General features: G+C 45.7%; 1 protein-coding gene across 2 annotated transcripts in view; it reads right to left on the bottom strand.

Annotated features, from left to right (window-relative positions):
- The window catches only part of LOC308314195 (cGMP-inhibited 3',5'-cyclic phosphodiesterase 3A-like), an 80,972-nt gene extending 66,109 nt beyond the window's left edge, over window positions 1-14,863 (bottom strand). For both annotated transcript variants that reach the window (XR_013963947.1, XM_080761673.1), the window contains exons 1-2: window positions 13,807-14,863; window positions 10,912-11,359 (exon numbers count right to left, since the gene is read on the bottom strand). Coding sequence is in view for 1 of the 2 variants with exons in the window: in XM_080761673.1 (XP_080617799.1) it covers window positions 10,912-11,001 (90 nt within the window). In the remaining variant the exon portion in view is untranslated. The remainder of the gene's footprint in view (window positions 1-10,911; window positions 11,360-13,806) is intronic.
- Window positions 14,864-17,139: the final 2,276 nt, after the last annotated feature.

The raw sequence follows: 17,139 nt of genomic DNA, 5'->3' as shown, positions 1-17,139 counted from the left end.
GGGTACCTACCCTAGGGGACACGGGGAGAACATGTGAGGGTACCTACTCTAGGCGAAACGGGGAGAACATGTGAGGGTACCTACCCTAGGGGACATGGGGAGAACATGTGAGGGTACCTACCCTAGGGGACACGGGGAGAACATGTGAGGGTACCTATACCCTAGGGGACACGGGGAGAACATGTGAGGGTACCTACCCTATAGGGGACAAGGGGAGAACATGTGAGGGTACCTACCCTAGGTACCCTCACATGTTCTCCCCGTGTCCCCTAGGGTAGGTACCCTCACATGTTCTCCCCATGTCCCCTAGGGTAGGTACCCTCACATGTTCTCCCCGTTTCGCCTAGAGTAGGTACCCTCACATGTTCTCCCCGTGTCCCCTAGGGTAGGTACCCTAACATGTTCTCCCCGTGTCCCCTAGGGTAGGTATACCCTCACATGTTCTCCCCGTGTCCCCTAGGGTAGGTATACCCTCACATGTTATCTCCGTGTCCCCTATAGTGTAGGTACCCTCACATGTTCTCCCTGTGTCCCCTAGGGTAGGTACCCTCACACAAAAAACATGCAGTAATCCTGGTCTCTAAACTACCCTCCCCCTGGCCAGCCGGGGCGACTGATGGAGGGGAAAGGAACTGGTCGGAATAACGTGTTCCTTCCACGCGCTATACGTCCGGACAGGGAAACTGCCCCCTGTCAGGTGAAATGAAGCAGCTAGCTTGGACTCCTCATGCATAGAAGGAAGCATGAGGTCAGCCCCCAGGTTGGCAGAGGAGGTGTAGCGCCCAGGATAATTGGCACTGGGTGAAAAAATGGATTGCAAAATCGTGGGATAATAATAATAATAATAATAATAATGGTTCAACGTCTATCATGAAACCAAGGCAAACTACTATAGGCCAAAAGACATACTTCGGGCTGTAAGTGTTAAAAAGCAGAGCAGTCTGAGAGGGAAATGATCACGTCACTTCACTTTGTTACATTTTTTATAACGTCCTACTAACTGTAGCTATTTGTGGGTCTCTCTCTCTCTCTCTCTCTCTCTCTCTCTCTCTCTCTTTGCAATGCTTGAGAGTAGTACGCACGAAAGACATTCACAGGCAAGAACACACACGCACACGGGCGGCACACACACACACACACACACACACACACACACACACACACACACACACACACACACACACACACACTCTCTCTCTCTCTCTTCCTGGGGCAATATGAGAGTGGCCATTCATTTGGTAGAGGCCAGCTGCACACCTGGTGACAACCAAGAGTGCAGAGGAGAGGAGAGGAGAGGAGAGGAGAGGAGAGGAGAGGAGAGGAGAGGAGAGGAGAGGAGAGGAGAGGAGAGGAGAGGAGAGGAGAGGAGAGGAGAGGAGAGGAGAGGAGAGGAGAGGAGAGGAGAGGAGAGGAGTGGGGCGGAGAGGAGAGGAGAGGAGAGGAGAGGAGAGGAGAGGAGAGGAGAGGAGAGGAGAGGAGAGGAGAGGAGAGGAGAGGAGAGGAGAGGAGAGGAGAGGAGAGGAGAGGAGAGGAGAGGAGAGGAGAGGAGAGGAGAGGAGAGGAGAGGAGAGGAGAGGAGAGGAGAGGAGGTGTTCAGGTGTACATTCCAGTCCATTTAGGTCAGAGGAAGTAGAGGAATGTCCAGTGGTGTGAGGACTGTGTGTGTGTGTGTGTGTGTGTGTGTGTGTGTGTGTGTGTGTGTGTGTGTGTGTGTGTGTGTGTGTGTGCGTGCGCCTCCGTGCGTGTGTGTGTGTGTGTGTGTGTGTGTGTGTGTGTGTGGGCGTGTGCATGCGTAAACATTAGATGAAACAGCATCAGTGGAATGTTCCTTTAAAAACCACTCTCACACCTTTCAGCCTTCATGTGGATTATTTGGGTTCAACCATAACGCTGAGCTGTCTTTTTTCATGTCAAGGACCCCCAAATTGACACTAATTAGCCCCGCAGACCCCCATTTTATATTAACCAAATGGACCCGTTACACTCTCAGAGTTGCGCTCCATTTGTATACACTCTCAGAGTTGGACTACAGACCCATAAGGTTCCATTTGTACACTCTCAGAGTTAGACTACAGACCCATGAGTTTCCATTTGTACACTCTCAGAGTTACAGACCCATGAGGGTCCATTTGTACACTCTCAGAGTTACAGACCCATGAGGGTCCATTTGTACACTCTCAGAGTTACAGACCCATGAGGGTCCATTTGTACACTCTCAGAGTTACAGACCCATGAGGGTCCATTTGTACACTCTCAGAGTTAGACTACAGACCCATAAGGTTCCATTTGTACACTCTCAGAGTTACAGACCCATGAGGGTCCATTTGGTTCCATGAAACTAGCATGTATATAGCTGCACGGGGACCCCCTGGAACTCCCTCAAGGACCCCTGAGGGGTCCCCGGACCACACTTTGGGAACCACTGCACTATAGGAGGCCAGCCCAACTAGCTTGTGATGTTTTGTGTAAACGTTACATGCCCATATACCTAAACACCATGCCAAACCTCTATACCATACATGTTTTAGGTATAGTATGCAACATTGCCCACATACAAGAACATGTAAACAAATACAAGTAAATGCACGCACGCACGCACGCACGCACGCACGCACGCATGCGCACGCGCGGCTGACGATCTATAGAGGTGTTAATATTTCCGAGTGTCAAAGAGCTTCCAGATGCCTGCATGCATGCGTGTGTGTGTGTGTGTGTGTGCGCGTGCGGCTGCAGGGTGAGCACGTGAGTGTGCACGTGGGTTTTGCAATTGCACGTGTGTGTGTGCGCGCACGTATAGGCATGTGGTTTGTTTGTGGTTTGGGGATCTATCTGTCTCTTAAAAAAAAAAAAAAAGAGAGAGAGAGAAAAAAAAACATGTTCAACCTCAACAGCTGGGAGACATCAAGATGCTGGCTATGCATGTGCATTGTGCACGAGCAGCACGTATTACACACGCGCGCGGGTTGCGCGCACACGCGCGCGCACGTGCGCGCTGATCAGTGGGGACCATCATGTGGCTGTCCGTCCCAGTGAACTTTGACCTGGTGACCCCGGCACTAAGTAAATTGAAAAAAATAAAACAAGCCCCCTCACAGGCAGGTGAGCCAGTAGGGTATACAGCAGTATAACGTCCTCTCGGTGGGGGCTCCTCACTGGCAGGTGAGCCAGTAGGGTACAACAGTATCCTCTCGGTGGGGGCTCCTCACTGACAGGTGAGCCAGTAGGGTATACAACAGTACAACGTCCTCTCGGTGGGGGCTCCTCACTGGCAGGTGAGCCAGTAGGGTACAACAGTATCCTCTCGGTGGGGGCTCCTCACTGACAGGTGAGCCAGTAGGGTACACAACAGTATAGCGTCCTCTCGGTGGGGGCTCCTCACTGACAGGTGAGCCAGTAGGGTACAACAGTATCCTCTCGGTGGGGGCTCCTCACTGGCAGGTGAGCCAGTAGGGTACACACCAGTATAACGTCCTCTCGGTGGGGGCTCCTCACTGGCAGGTGAGCCAGTAGGGTACAACAGTATCCTCTCGGTGGGGGCTCCTCACTGGCAGGTGAGCCAGTAGGGTACACACCAGTATAACGTCCTCTCGGTGGGGGCTCCTCACTGGCAGGTGAGCCAGTAGGGTACAACAGTATCCTCTCGGTGGGGGCTCCTCACTGGCAGGTGAGCCAGTAGGGTACACAACAGTATAACGTCCTCTCGGTGGGGGCTCCTCACTGGCAGGTGAGGCATATAGTGTACAACAGCTGGCAACACGGATGTGTGTGTGTGTGTGTGTGTGTGTGTGGAGGAAATAAGCTGGCATAAAGACTAAATCAATGATATCTGGCTATTCTAAATCAAATAAACCAGTATGTTCGAACTACTTACCCTCAAAAGCTAACTGTGCAACATCTTTAAAAAAAATCCTTCATTTCTATGATGCAATTAAGGCACGGAATGCACCACGTCTCGCTAGATTATTTTTTTATTTATGTATTTGCCACTACATTTTTGCCGTGGAGATAATTGTGTAAGTGTTGTTGCTGTTGTTGTTGTTGCTGTTTGTTGTTAGTGTTGTTTGAGACCGAAGACAAATTTCCACATTGTGGACAATAAATTAAACTAACTAACGCTGAGAAGAAAACTCCATCTCCCATGAGGCTTTGCAGAGCTTTAGACTACAGGGGGGGGGGGATGAGAGTGCAGTGGCTCAATCGTATAAATCACTTCATAAACACCCCTGTCTCCAGAAACACTGACTGTTGCATTATGGGAGGCTGCATGGGTTGAAAACAAGAGGAAGTGGACACGGTTACCGTGGTGACAGTAATTGCGTTTTTGGACAGCGTTCCACTGCACAGGAAGTAATTATCGCAGATCTGTAGGATCTCTTTATCATCCAACTGAAGAGGAATTCCTTCCTTCCTTCCTCTCTCTCTCTGACTGGGAGTTATTTTTTTTCCTTCTTTCTTTTACCTAACCACTTAAATCCCAGCTTTCACTCCAATCCTTTAAAACCGCCCTCAAACCCCACCTCTTCAATATTGCTTTCCCTACAGTACATAACTCCTTTTTTTTTTAGCCACAGTTTTTAATGTTATAATCCCATTGCTTTTAGTGTTTATTTCCTTTCTAATAAAGTGTCTAAGTATACGTTTATTTTGTTGCTATTCCTCTGCCCCCCATGTAATGCGTCTTTGGGTACTCTATATATAAGTTTGAGATATTATTATTATTATTATTATTATTCACTGAAAATAATATTTGTATGGGTCGCTATTAAATGTCTGTCACGGGCCAGCCCGTGCCCTAGACACAATGGTTGAAAGCGTTTTCAATGTTTATATTTGTATTTATTGACGCTGAAGTCGCATTGGTATTGTTTGTCACCTGTCTCTCCTCTGTAGTGCTGGCACTCCTCTCTAGATTGGAGGGTGCCAAGTGGAGGGGTGTCTGTCTGTATTATGTTTGGTCTTTATGTTAGGCCCTGCGAATGAATTGGGCCTATGAAATATGTTTGAGTGTAGGCTATATATATATATATATTCCTTAATGTATAGTGAGATGGCAGGTTAGTGAGATTACTCACAGGCCTATAGTTAGCCTTGTGGTGAGTTACCTAATGACCACTTACTTAATCAGAGGATGGTTTGCCCCACCTGTTTAAGAGCAGGATTGCTGCAGGTGAGGGGGAGTTTTCAGTCTCACTTGAGGCTAGGTAAGAGACAACAGGGAAGAGCTGCCAGCCAGGGGGAGAAAAAAAAGCCTGTAACAGTTCCTGTTTGTCTCTTGAGAGTATATGTCTTTAGTTTTTGTTTAGTTTATTTGCACATATGTACATAATAACAGCAATATGGTCAAATAAAATAAATACAGAAAGCAATACTTACAATAAGAAACGAGATTAGTTACATACATGATGTGCCGGAAGTGAAGAAAACAACCCCAAAGGGGCTTATCAAGTGGCCTTCCTATATAGAAGCTACCAGTTGAGCTTCAATAACAGAAATTAAGATATAAATAATATTGGTATTAAAGGACCACTTCACCACTTTTCAACCTATCTTCATATAATAGGTCCTCACTAATAATCATGATAAAATGGCACGATTTTGTTCTACTCAGTCTGTGTCTCATAGGAGGGCTGTGGGCAGTTTAGAAACTGTCTTCCAGTGACATCATGATTAGGCAGATTTTTTTTTAAACGAGATTTCTTTACAATTTTTTTTAGATTTTCTTTATCGTGAGAACGATGGCTTCCATTTTCTCATTGCAACTTCTCGGGACTAGAAAGCCTGCAGTTTCTATTAGCTTGTATTCCCCATCGATGATGTCACTGGAAGACGGTTTCTGAACTTCCCACACAGCCCTCCTATGAGACACAGACCGAGTAGAAAAGAATCGTGCCATTTTTTCATGATTATTAGTGAGGACCAATTATATGAAGATAGGTTGAAAAGTGGTGAACTGGTCCTTTAAAGGTTAAAGGTTTATTTTGAAATGACGTCGTTTTCAAGTGTTCATTTTGTTTTATTGGAACGTTGTTTTGGCCAGTATTATTTATTTTTTGTACTTTTTTTTAATAAAAGCCTAAAATGTACTTATCACATTATCACAATCACTTTTTGTTTCTTACATTTTGTTTTTGAAAGTGACACTACATTTTTGTTTTTATGAATAAAATGTAATGTCGTCCAATCTGTATTATGATAAGAGTGTGTTAACACAATGTATTACACGTCTTGGTTGAATTCTTGATTCTGATTGGTCAAATGACTGAATTCAGCCGTGTGTTATTTCTGGATAATGAGCTCAATAACACACGCCAGTGTATATAATCAAAGAATCAGAACACCATGCATTGTTGCGATGCTTGATAGTATGCTGTATATATCCAACATGCCAAGAATGTTGCTGAAAGCATTTGAAGCGAATTAGACAATACAATAATACAACCGACAATGTATTCAATTTGATCAACACTTCTTGTTCTTTGTTTATGCATTAGCATTATAAGCAAATTAAATATTTCCTTTTGGAAAATATTTAATATGTGGGATAATTGAGTGGTCGCCGCTGGTCATTGTTTGGAAACAAACCCCTTGAGCTTGACTGATTTATAATCACCGTGTCAGGGTTTCTTCTCAACAATGAAATCACAATATCCATTGTGGTTCCCAGAGTGTGGTCCGGGGACCCCCAGGGGTCCTTGAGGGAGTTCCAAGGGGTCCCCCAGCTAAATGATAGTTTGGAACCAAATTGACCCTTATGGGTCTGTAACTCTTAAGAGCGTACAAATGGAACCAAATATTTGGTTCCATTTCAATTAACATTGATTTTTACAAAATTGGGGGTCCCAGAGATATAAATGCCATTAAATGGGGGGTCCGTAGACGAATGCATGTCAAACTGGGGGGTCCTTGAAATGAAACGGGTTGAGAATCACTGCTAGAGCCGTAAAAAATCTTCTCTTATCGAGGGTCTTATCTTTTCAAATGGGGGTCCGCGGGCCGATTAGTGTCAATTTGGGGGTCCTTGCCCTGAAAAGGTTTGAGAACCACTGTGTCACGTTATCAGTCTGTTGTATACTTGTATTATGTATAGTCTTGTCTTTCCTGTTTTCCCTAGTTACTGTTCTGCCTGTGTTGTCTCACCTCCCTGTGATTACTAGTTTTCTCCACCTGTGTTCCGTTAGTCTCCCAGCCAATCCCAGTGTTGATTGTTGTTCTGTTGCACCTGTGTCCAGTCTTTTTAAACCTCCCTGTGTTCAGTGTTCCCTTGTCAGATTATAAATCATTGTTACTGTGTTTGTCCTGCTACACTTTACTGTGAGTTTATGTTAATAAATATATTGGACTGCATCAGTTTGCCTGCTTGGTTCTGCTTCTGGGTCCTCACCTGACACACCGTGACACACTGGCATACCGTATGCAATTGTATTGTGTATTGTCCTGCTTTTCTATTGAGACATTTAGATGGTGTCAAAGGTCATGTCTCACATAGGCTATAGCAAACCGGATCTGATGCACATTTTAAAAAAATTCAATTTATCCCCTGAGCGAGCAGGCCGGCTCTATAAGTTCAATGGCAAAAACTAAGATGTGTTGACCATTTCGTCAACAAATAAAAACTAACATTTTAGGAAGGGACTAGTGGACAAGAGGTCCAGTATAAGTCAAGTTACACTTGGGTTGCATGCTGAAAATAGCCGAACAAGCTCGCAACGCGTCGCAGTTTGCTTGCATAAAAACAGTCATTATACGACAGTATCAACGTAAAATACATTTAGCAAAAAATACATTTTAGTCGACTAAAATCTTATGATATTTAGCCGACTGAAACTAGACTGACACTAAAACATTCCAGGTGACTAAAATGTGACTAAAAAACTAAATGAAAACAATTCAAGAGACTATACGACCTAAAACTAAAATCTAAAAAAACAACACTGCTTGTGAATCGGAAGATTCCCGGTTCAACTCCCGGCGCACGCACGCACGCACTCACACACTCACACAACGCTCCGATAGAAAACCTAACACGTTTGCTATTTCCCACTCAAAGGGATCCATTGTTGTCTGATGGCTAAAACCTTAAAAGAAAAGGTTTCTCATCGGAATCGTGGCGGCGAAATGTAGCACTAACAGTATATGCTACATAAACATTTCATTTGATTCTAAATGTGACAAAAATCCACAAGGCAGCCAAATGTCGGCCCGGTGACGTCAAATAATACGAACCTAGAACTTTAATTGTTCTGCAAATGAGCTGCAGGGCACGCACGCACACACATGCACGCACGTCGCACGTGCACACGCACACACACACACACACACACACACACACACACACACACACACACTGTGTGTTGCTGACAGACACAGATAGTTAGACAGATAGTCATGACACCAAGCACCCCATCCCCCCCCCCCCCCCCCCTCCTGTGCCTCTGACCCCCGTCAGCCCAGACCATGACGAGCTGGATTATGTTTACACACCCAGACCACACACACACACACACACACACACACACACACACACACACACATGCTGTCCATATGCTGTGCTGCGTGTGCGTGCATGCGTGTGTGCGTGCGTCCATGTGTCATTGTGGGTGGACATAGCCAGTTGTCTCAACATTGTCTCCAAGTTTCACACCCACACCCACCCCCCCTCCACCAAATGAACATGTATTATTTGGTGGCGGAATAACCCCGCATCTGAAAATGTGCCGTGCCCAAATATCACTATACAACATACTATTGTTATCTTATATCTTGCTTTCCCACCATCCCTATAATCCATATCCTGTCCTCTTCTTGTCGCCCTATATATATAGACACTACTTCTCCCGTCAAAGAAATCCCTCCAACCCTCCATCTATCCAACTCTATAGTTCAGCCCAGCCAGCAACGTTGTGGTGGGTGGAGGGACCAGGAGGTCTCTGCAGGAACTGCCATGCGGGAACCAAAAAGAGCCATCGCCTGACTTAATCTCAGCCCAAAGCCTCCCTCAAGTCTCCGCAATTCCTCGCTCCGACAGAGAGCCCTGCATTAATCCCGTTAAAACACATTTAGTACCGGAACTGCATCAAAATAAAGGCGTTGCTTGCGCCAGAGTAATCGCCAGAGTAGCTTTTATTTTGAAAGCCATGAACCGGAAATACTTTCTTAAAAAAGTTGACTGACAAAGTGACCTCACAATCTCCGATCATCTTAATATATTTATATACGCTCCAAAAAGAGTTCATATTTTGCGGGAGAGACGGATGAGGAGCAGAAATGCAGCGCCAGCATATCGATCTATTCAACACCACGGAGAGCGCCCTGGATCAGGAGATACGAGTCATTCTTTCCGCCGCGCTAACATGGCAGTCAATGACAAGCTAATAGTTGCACAGAGCGTTAGCATACAGCAAGCGAAAAGCGAAATGCCAAAAAAAAAAATAGGAATAATTCGGAATATTCTTATCTCGCCCCGTGTCGTTTGGACGTCGTTTGGACGTCCACAGACGTCTAAGGCACCTCTCGGTTCCAATCCTTATGACGTTTCAGGGCGTATTATGTACTAAATGGGTTAACACTGCTATATACCCCTGGGGGGCACGGTGGCACACAGTCGGTATAGTGCTGTCGCCTCACGGCTATATAGGAGGTCCTGGGTTCGTTTCCCCGCTCATGGGGGCGCTGGCATGTTCTCTCCCCCGCGGCGCGCATCAGTGCCCATATATACCCGAGGCGGGGGGTTGGCGAAAGGGCCTTTCTGTGTGGAGTTGTAGCATGAATCTCCCTGTGTCCCCTTAGGGTATAGGTATACCCTCACAAAAAGCATGCAGTAATCCTGGTCTCTAAACTATACCTCCCCTCTGGCCGCAGCCTGATGGAGGGGAAAGGAACTGGTTCGGGAATAACGTGTTCCTTCCATGCGCTATACGTCCGGACAGGGAAACACCCCCCCCCCCCCTGTCAGGTGAAAAGAAGCAGCTTTTCTCATGCATAGAAGGAGGCATGAGGTCAGTCCGCTGCCTCCCCCCCCCCCCAGGTTGGCAAACCATGCACACCCAATACACTGCCCTGAAATGGGTCTGAAATAAAACATTAAATGACTGATTGATTGATATCATATAAGTACAGGATTCATTCCACATGTCGATCTGACCCTCCATCCGCCAAAGCGCCAACGCTCGCCCGACAGTCTGCCGTCAACGAGGGCGGATGCGTGCACGTGGCCTCGCCCTTCATATAGGGCGAGGTCGCTTCTCGCCCTCGGGGCGTCTTTTACTGGTATTATCACCATTTCAGACATTCCATAATATGTCCATATCCATATGTCATATTCAAATCATATTCATATCTCTACCAACAGTCACCTCATAGACGTGCTGCTGCTGCTGCTGCTATGATAAGAAATCACAATTTACAGTAAGCCTTACACCTTATCTCACTTATTTTCCTTATTTTTTTTACTATAGGAAAACATTTGTCAATAGTTCAAATGGCCAACCTACAAGCTCACCACACTGTCGGCTTGTAGATAAGCTATTTTCACCGCACGCACGCACGCACGCACGCACACACACACACACACACACACACACACACACACACACACACACACACACGTAACAGGCTCGATCATGATTGGCGGAAGGCCCCTCTCTATCTTGATTGGATGAAGGCTGGGCCACCTATACAGCCAAAAACTAAACCTAAGGTTTTTTGACCCCCGCAGGGGTTTAACTGGGGACAGGGAGGAACTCCTTATATGGTCAGCACACTCTATACAGTAAGGAGGATTATCACAACAAAACCAAAAAAAAAAAAAGTGATATTTGAATTCAGTGAAATCACTGAATATACCTTTATAACAAAACAAAGTGACGTAAAAAAATAAAAAATAAAAGAAATCAACAACCCAGCAAAGCTCACCTGTTCTCTCTGGATGCAGGGCAGAGAGGTTCTCCGGCTGGTCCTGCTGCCGCTGCCTCCGCTGCTCAGGTTGTGACCGCGATCCATCATGTCTGAAGATAATAGGATCCCAACAGAAGAGAACACCTCCGCCGCCACCACCACCACCACCACCAACGCCGCCGCCGCTACTGCGTCTGCTTCTCAACCCCCGCTCAGAGGGAGCTCGTTCCTGGGCCCCTCCTCCTCCTCAACAACGTCCTCCTCCTGGTTGTTCTTCTTCTTCTTATCTCTACCCGGCTGCTGCTGCTGGTCCTTCCGGAGGGTCCTAGTCCACATGCCGGGCCAGCAGAGGCAGAGCCCTCCCCGCCTGAGCCGGCCAACCCAACCCTGCAACCAGGTACACCACGACGACCGCGTATGAGGAGGTCTCCGATCCAAGCGTCGGAGCCCGGATGAGGAGCTTTTTCTGCACAGGGGGGGGAGAGGAGAGGAGAGGAGCAGTAAGAACTATAGGCTATATACTCACATTTTGTTATATTTATATAACCCATTTAGACCTGAGGACGATTCTATACGTCCTTGCTAAACGTGAAGCGAGGAACGCAGTAGGCGTTGCTGCCTGGATCAACGGCATGGTCTCCTCCGGGGTCTGTTGAAGAAGGGGCGCGACAACAACGCATAAGCGTGAAAAAAAGCGAGAAACAGAATCCAGGTCTGGTGAGTCCCACAGTGTGAGTGCCGCGCTATACGAGCTTGTAGATCTGCTCTTTTTCAATAGCTAAAGGTATGACATATTATTGCTTAAAACGCCACAAGAGGTTCCCGCCCCTGAATGGGTTAAAAGCAGGGGTCTGGGCAACCTTTTTCACATGAAGTGCCGTGTTGTCATTTCCGTGATAGTCAGTGTGCCATAATATCATTATGAGACCACATCTAAATGAAATAAATCTCCGCTGATTTTGATTGTCCATAGCATAGGATACTCCTATATAGCAAGTTAACAACCTTGGATTTATTTTCCTTTCACATCAGGATGTAATGATCATTAAACTCAAGGCAATAACCCACCTATATCTCACAGAATCCCGCCCCATGCAGTCATGAGTTAGGAGTTAGGAGTTTGAATGAATGTACAATTATGTGCAGGATGTAATTTGTAACTCACTAAATTTTAACTCACTCATTTTAACTCACTAAACGTTTTTGGAATATTTAATTTTAATGTGCCTCACACTTATGCCAGTGTGCCAGTGATCACCCTCCCCTGTGCCAATGTTACCCGTGCCTATAACATTGCCTATACCCCTGGGGTTAAAGGGATATTTCACAAAAAAAAACATAATTTTATCGTCTATATACTCAGACTTTTGTGAACAACCCCATACGGTTTTTGAGTTGCTCGATTCAATGTTTAGATATTTGATATTCATTGCAGCTGCCCCGCCCCCCTTCCTATATGAACTATATCATTGTAACTTCAAACTCCATTTTAACCAGGTTCGATTAATTGAAAACACCCTGTCCTTGTTTCTGGTGTTTCAATTATACCCTTTTCATTTATTTTTAATAGTTGTTTAGATTTTTTTTCATTTTCTAAAATGTAGACATATAGCTCTGTTATACAAGTGAAAGTCCGATATTCAAATAGTAATAGTAATATAATACCAGCCTATACTGCAAGCTATGTGTTGTAAAAGTATAAAAGTAACTGCAGTGGTGGAAAAAGTACTCAAATGCATGTTTTACTTAAGTAAACGTATCAATACTGCAATGTAGATGCACCTCGTTACAATGTGTCCCACATTCAAAATGTATTTGAGTAAAAGTACAAAAGTATCGGCTATTGGTAAACAAAATGTACCCAATGTACTATGTAAAAGTACTCATATTGCAGAATGTCCCGTTGACCCAGTTCAAAATGTGTACAAAATCTTTTAAAATAGCCGATCCACAAGCTCACAATGCACTGAGATGCGACATTGTGAAGCTTGTAGATCTGCTATTTTCAATCTCCAAAGTAACTACAGTTTTCAAACAATTATAGTGGGGTAAAAGTATACAAATTCTGGCTCTGAAGATATAGAGGAGTAAAATAAACAAAAGTATAAAGTATAGGCTACAAATACCTCAAAAGTGTAGGCCTACTTAAGTAGGCTAAATGTACAGTTACCTTCCACCATTGAGTAATTGGCATCCAAATAGGAAGTATACACTATACCGATGAAGAATGTCCCATTTCACAAGTTTTCTAAATGTATATAAAAAATATTTAGAAAATATCCTACACAAGCTCACATGCCATTGTGCTGATCTTGTATATATATTTTTTCAAAAGATTGTAGGCCTAATAATAGTAATTATAGGCTAGGCTATATAGGCTAAACAGTGGTTCCCATAGTGGTGTCCGGGGACCCCCAGGGGGTCCCCAGCTAAATGATAGTTTGGAACCAAATGGACCCTCATGGGTCTGTAACTCTGAGAGTGTATACAAATGAAATTAACATTGATTTTACGATATAAATTGGGGGTCCCGGATATAGAAATTACATTAAATGGGGGTCTGTATAGAATAATGGATGTCAAACTGGGGGTCCTTGGAATTACACGGGTTTAGAATCTCTGCTATAGAGAGCCATCAAAACCTTCTCTTATATGGGGGGTCTCTGCAGGCATATCTTTTATCTATTAGTGTCGATTTGGGGGTTCTTGACATGAAAAGGTTTGAGAACCACTCGGCTAGAAGTAAAATACGGCCTATATACTGAAAATTGGAAATATATCTAGGCTACTCCATATATAGCTAAAGTAACCTAAATAAAATTAAAATAGAAACCTACATTTTACTTGTCTTAAGTATAGCCGTACAGTAGCCTATACTTGAATATAAAAATGCACGTATAATAGTTAGCCTACTTTCCACCACTGGAGAGGAGGAGATGGAGATGATGATGAGCGACGTCGGTCCGGCACGGTTCTTCTGACCCAGAGGAGGAGAGCGCTTCCCCGGCTTGGTCCAGCAGCGCTTACCATCAGCTCCGCTGCTGCTGCTCCTCCGGTACCATGATGCTTTTAGTATCCGGCGAGAGAGCCCGATCCCCTCGGCCCCAAACAGCCGCTCATCGCCTCATCTATACCGAGGAGGAGGAGGAGGAGGAGGAGGCGTCGGGGTTCGCTCACACACAACCAACAACAACCGCGCCGAGGAGGCTTCCCGAAGAAATCCGTCAGTTTAAGAAGCGCCAACCAACCCCAGCCACAGCCAGGACGTTTTGTTTTGTCTTTCTTCTCCTTCTCCTTCTTCTTCTTCTTCTTCTTCTTGGATCCAACCGGAACGTCACCACCGACGCTTCCAGAAGCCTGGTGGTACCCCGATGAGTTGAGGCTTCCAGGAAAAGTCCCGTCAGTCCGGGACGAACGGGTATGGTTTTTACAAGCCAGTTATAGGACGCACACTAGAGAGACGGCGCGGGGGTGAGAAAACGGTCCCAAACTCCGCTGCTCAGGAGAGGGCTTGGGGTGGTGGGAGGAGGAGGAGGAAGAAAAACAAACCCTCCGCGCCTCCGCTATACGGTTCCGACTCCTCCGAGCTTCTCGGAATGCCTCCAAGAAAGCTTTTGGGAAAAGCCCAGCCAAAAGCTTTCGGACCAGAACCGAACCGTATATACGTCTCCGTCCGTGAACCTCCCCGAGTATAGAGGCTCTCCCCGCGGGCCAGATCGAGGTGCGTAAGGCACACACACACAGTGACACACACACACACACACAGTCACACGCACACACACACGGTGGGGTATAGTGGAGGTGTGAAACCAAAAAAAAGCGGGTCCCAAAAAAACTCCGCTCCAAAAAAACAACGGTTCCTTCTCGAGCTGCAGCGGCCGGGCAGCCCTGCTGTGTGTTATGCGGGGAGGAATGAAGTGATCCCTCCCGCCTGCATGCATGCACGGGTCTCCTCTCTCTCCTCTCCTCTCCCCAGTCTAAACATTTGACGCACGCACTACGGCGCACGGTACACGCGTGGACTACACGCGCACGTTCGCCGCGCGTGCGTGGACGGTGCGCGCGCACCACGCACACAGTATAGCCTACTACTCTCTGGCTCTCTCTACATGCATGTCAGCGAAGCTCCATGTTTTGAGTCAGCGCGCCGCGGTAAAAAGGAAAAGAAGAAAAAAAAACGCCTCTCCTCCGTTCTCCTATATAACAGACCCCGAGCCTAAACTATAAAGTATAGCCTATACCATTTTACTCGAGTATATATCGTCTGCTATAAGTTTTGTTGTTGTGGATGAGTATAGGCTAATGATTATCTGGTGTAATTGGTAATGGTGCACATGGACAAAGTATTACATTTAGGGGCTATATAGTCTGGGCCGGCCAACTGAAGTAAACTCAAGTAGACCATTCAAAAGTGCAAAGAAATGTTATGCTTTGTCTATGTTTTTGTATATGCGGTTCTCAAACGTTTTTTTTTTTTTTGGCCCAGCTATAGCTGGTATCCTGTATACCACTTGGAGGGGAGACTTTCTTCCAAGTAGCCTGCTGCCTACCCCCCCTCTCACACACACACACACACACACACACACACACACACACAGTCATAAGCAGAAAAAACACTGTACAATAAATTATTAATCATATGTGTCATAGGCCTATATAGTCTTGTTATGATGCTTGTTATGGTGCTTCGCGGACTCCCCAATTTGAGAACCGTGGCTAATGGACCCCCTGAGTGTCTGGAATGAAGTTTGTGAATAGAACTCACAAGCCAACGTTTGTGTTCACACATATACTGGGAAGCTGGGCATAGATGGGGATAGCGCCCCTCAAAAAAGCACTAATCATTTAACAGCTTTGTTCCTCTTTGTGAGTCTTCATGTGTGAATAGAATATTCACATATAGACATGAAAAAGGTGCAAATAGCAGATCTATACACGCTCATAACACATTGCTATTTTAAAATAGGGCGTAAATAAATACCCTAGTTGATTTATATTAATATTGTCATAAAGTGACTCATGAGTCCCTCCTAGAAATGTAGCTTATAGGAGTATGTTAATACATTTATAGGCTACTGGGAACGAGAGGGCGAATACTTCTTATAACTGTCAGGGGTGCCATATGTTGTTCAATGTTCTCTCCAGCTCCCATGCACCCCCGTAGTTGCCGCCCCTAGTAGCCTTGCCGAGCCATGAGGCCCATAGGGCAGAAGCCTATCTCCCGTTTCTGTAGCGTGAGGCAGCTTGATGTACAAGTACACCCCCTGGACATGACGCTAGTATGTCGCAGGGACTTACCCCCAATCCAACCCTTGATGCTGAGTGTCGAGCAGGGAGGCACTGGGTCCCATTTTTAGAGTCTTTGGTATGACCCGGCCGGGGATCGAACCCCGACCTCCCAGTCTCAGGGCGGACACTCTACCCACAAGGCCACTGAGCTGGTCATAATATGCCGTATAGTGTTCTCAGTTCTGTGATTTCCTCATGTCTGCCTTGTTTGCTGTCTCCTGCCTTGTCTCACCTCCCTGTATTAGTGTAACCCTATAGAGCGTCGCAGTCCCACCCCCTTTCATGACGACGCCAGGCCCAGGAAATGAATCCCAATGCATTTTTCCCGCATAAACATTTCAAAACCTATTTATTTAAAGACCTTTTAAACGTCGTACGAAGCCAACTCTTGTCGTGACAAATCATGACAGCACACACAATATTTTGGACCAAACAAATAATTACAAAGAAGAAAAACAACAAAAAAAAAAGTGTTGTAACATGCCGTTTTTTTTCTACTTTCTAATTATTTGTTTGGCCCGAAAAATTGTGTTTGTTGTCATGATTTGTCACGACAAGAGTTGGCTTTGTCCGCGGCGTAAACGTCTTTAAATAAATACTTTCTGATAAGTCTATGAGGAAAATGACCGGCGGGACTGCGACGCTCTATAGCCACCTGTGTTCTGTTGCCTGTTAGCCTATCCCAGTGTTGATTGTGTTACAGTTCACCTGTGTGTAGTTAGTCTTGTCTATCCACACTTTTCCTGGGCTGTGTGTGCTGCAGTTCCTGTCGATTTGATCCAATGAAAGCCAATGAAACTGGTCAGATGACCAATGATATCCAATGAAATCAACAGGAACTGGAGCACACACAGCCCAGGAAAAGTGTGGATGCCCCAGTGTTTTCAGCTCCTTGTCAGTTCGTCGTCGTATATGTTGTATTCTCCCAGTTGTTCCAAGTAGGCTATATTGTTCCTC

The sequence above is a fragment of the Protomyctophum bolini genome, assembly GCF_963924005.1.
Source record: "Protomyctophum bolini genome assembly, chromosome: 4".
Lineage (NCBI taxonomy): Eukaryota > Metazoa > Chordata > Actinopteri > Myctophiformes > Myctophidae > Protomyctophum > Protomyctophum bolini.
Note: the sequence above shows the minus strand (reverse complement) of the source record. Positions and strands in the feature narration are given on the sequence as shown.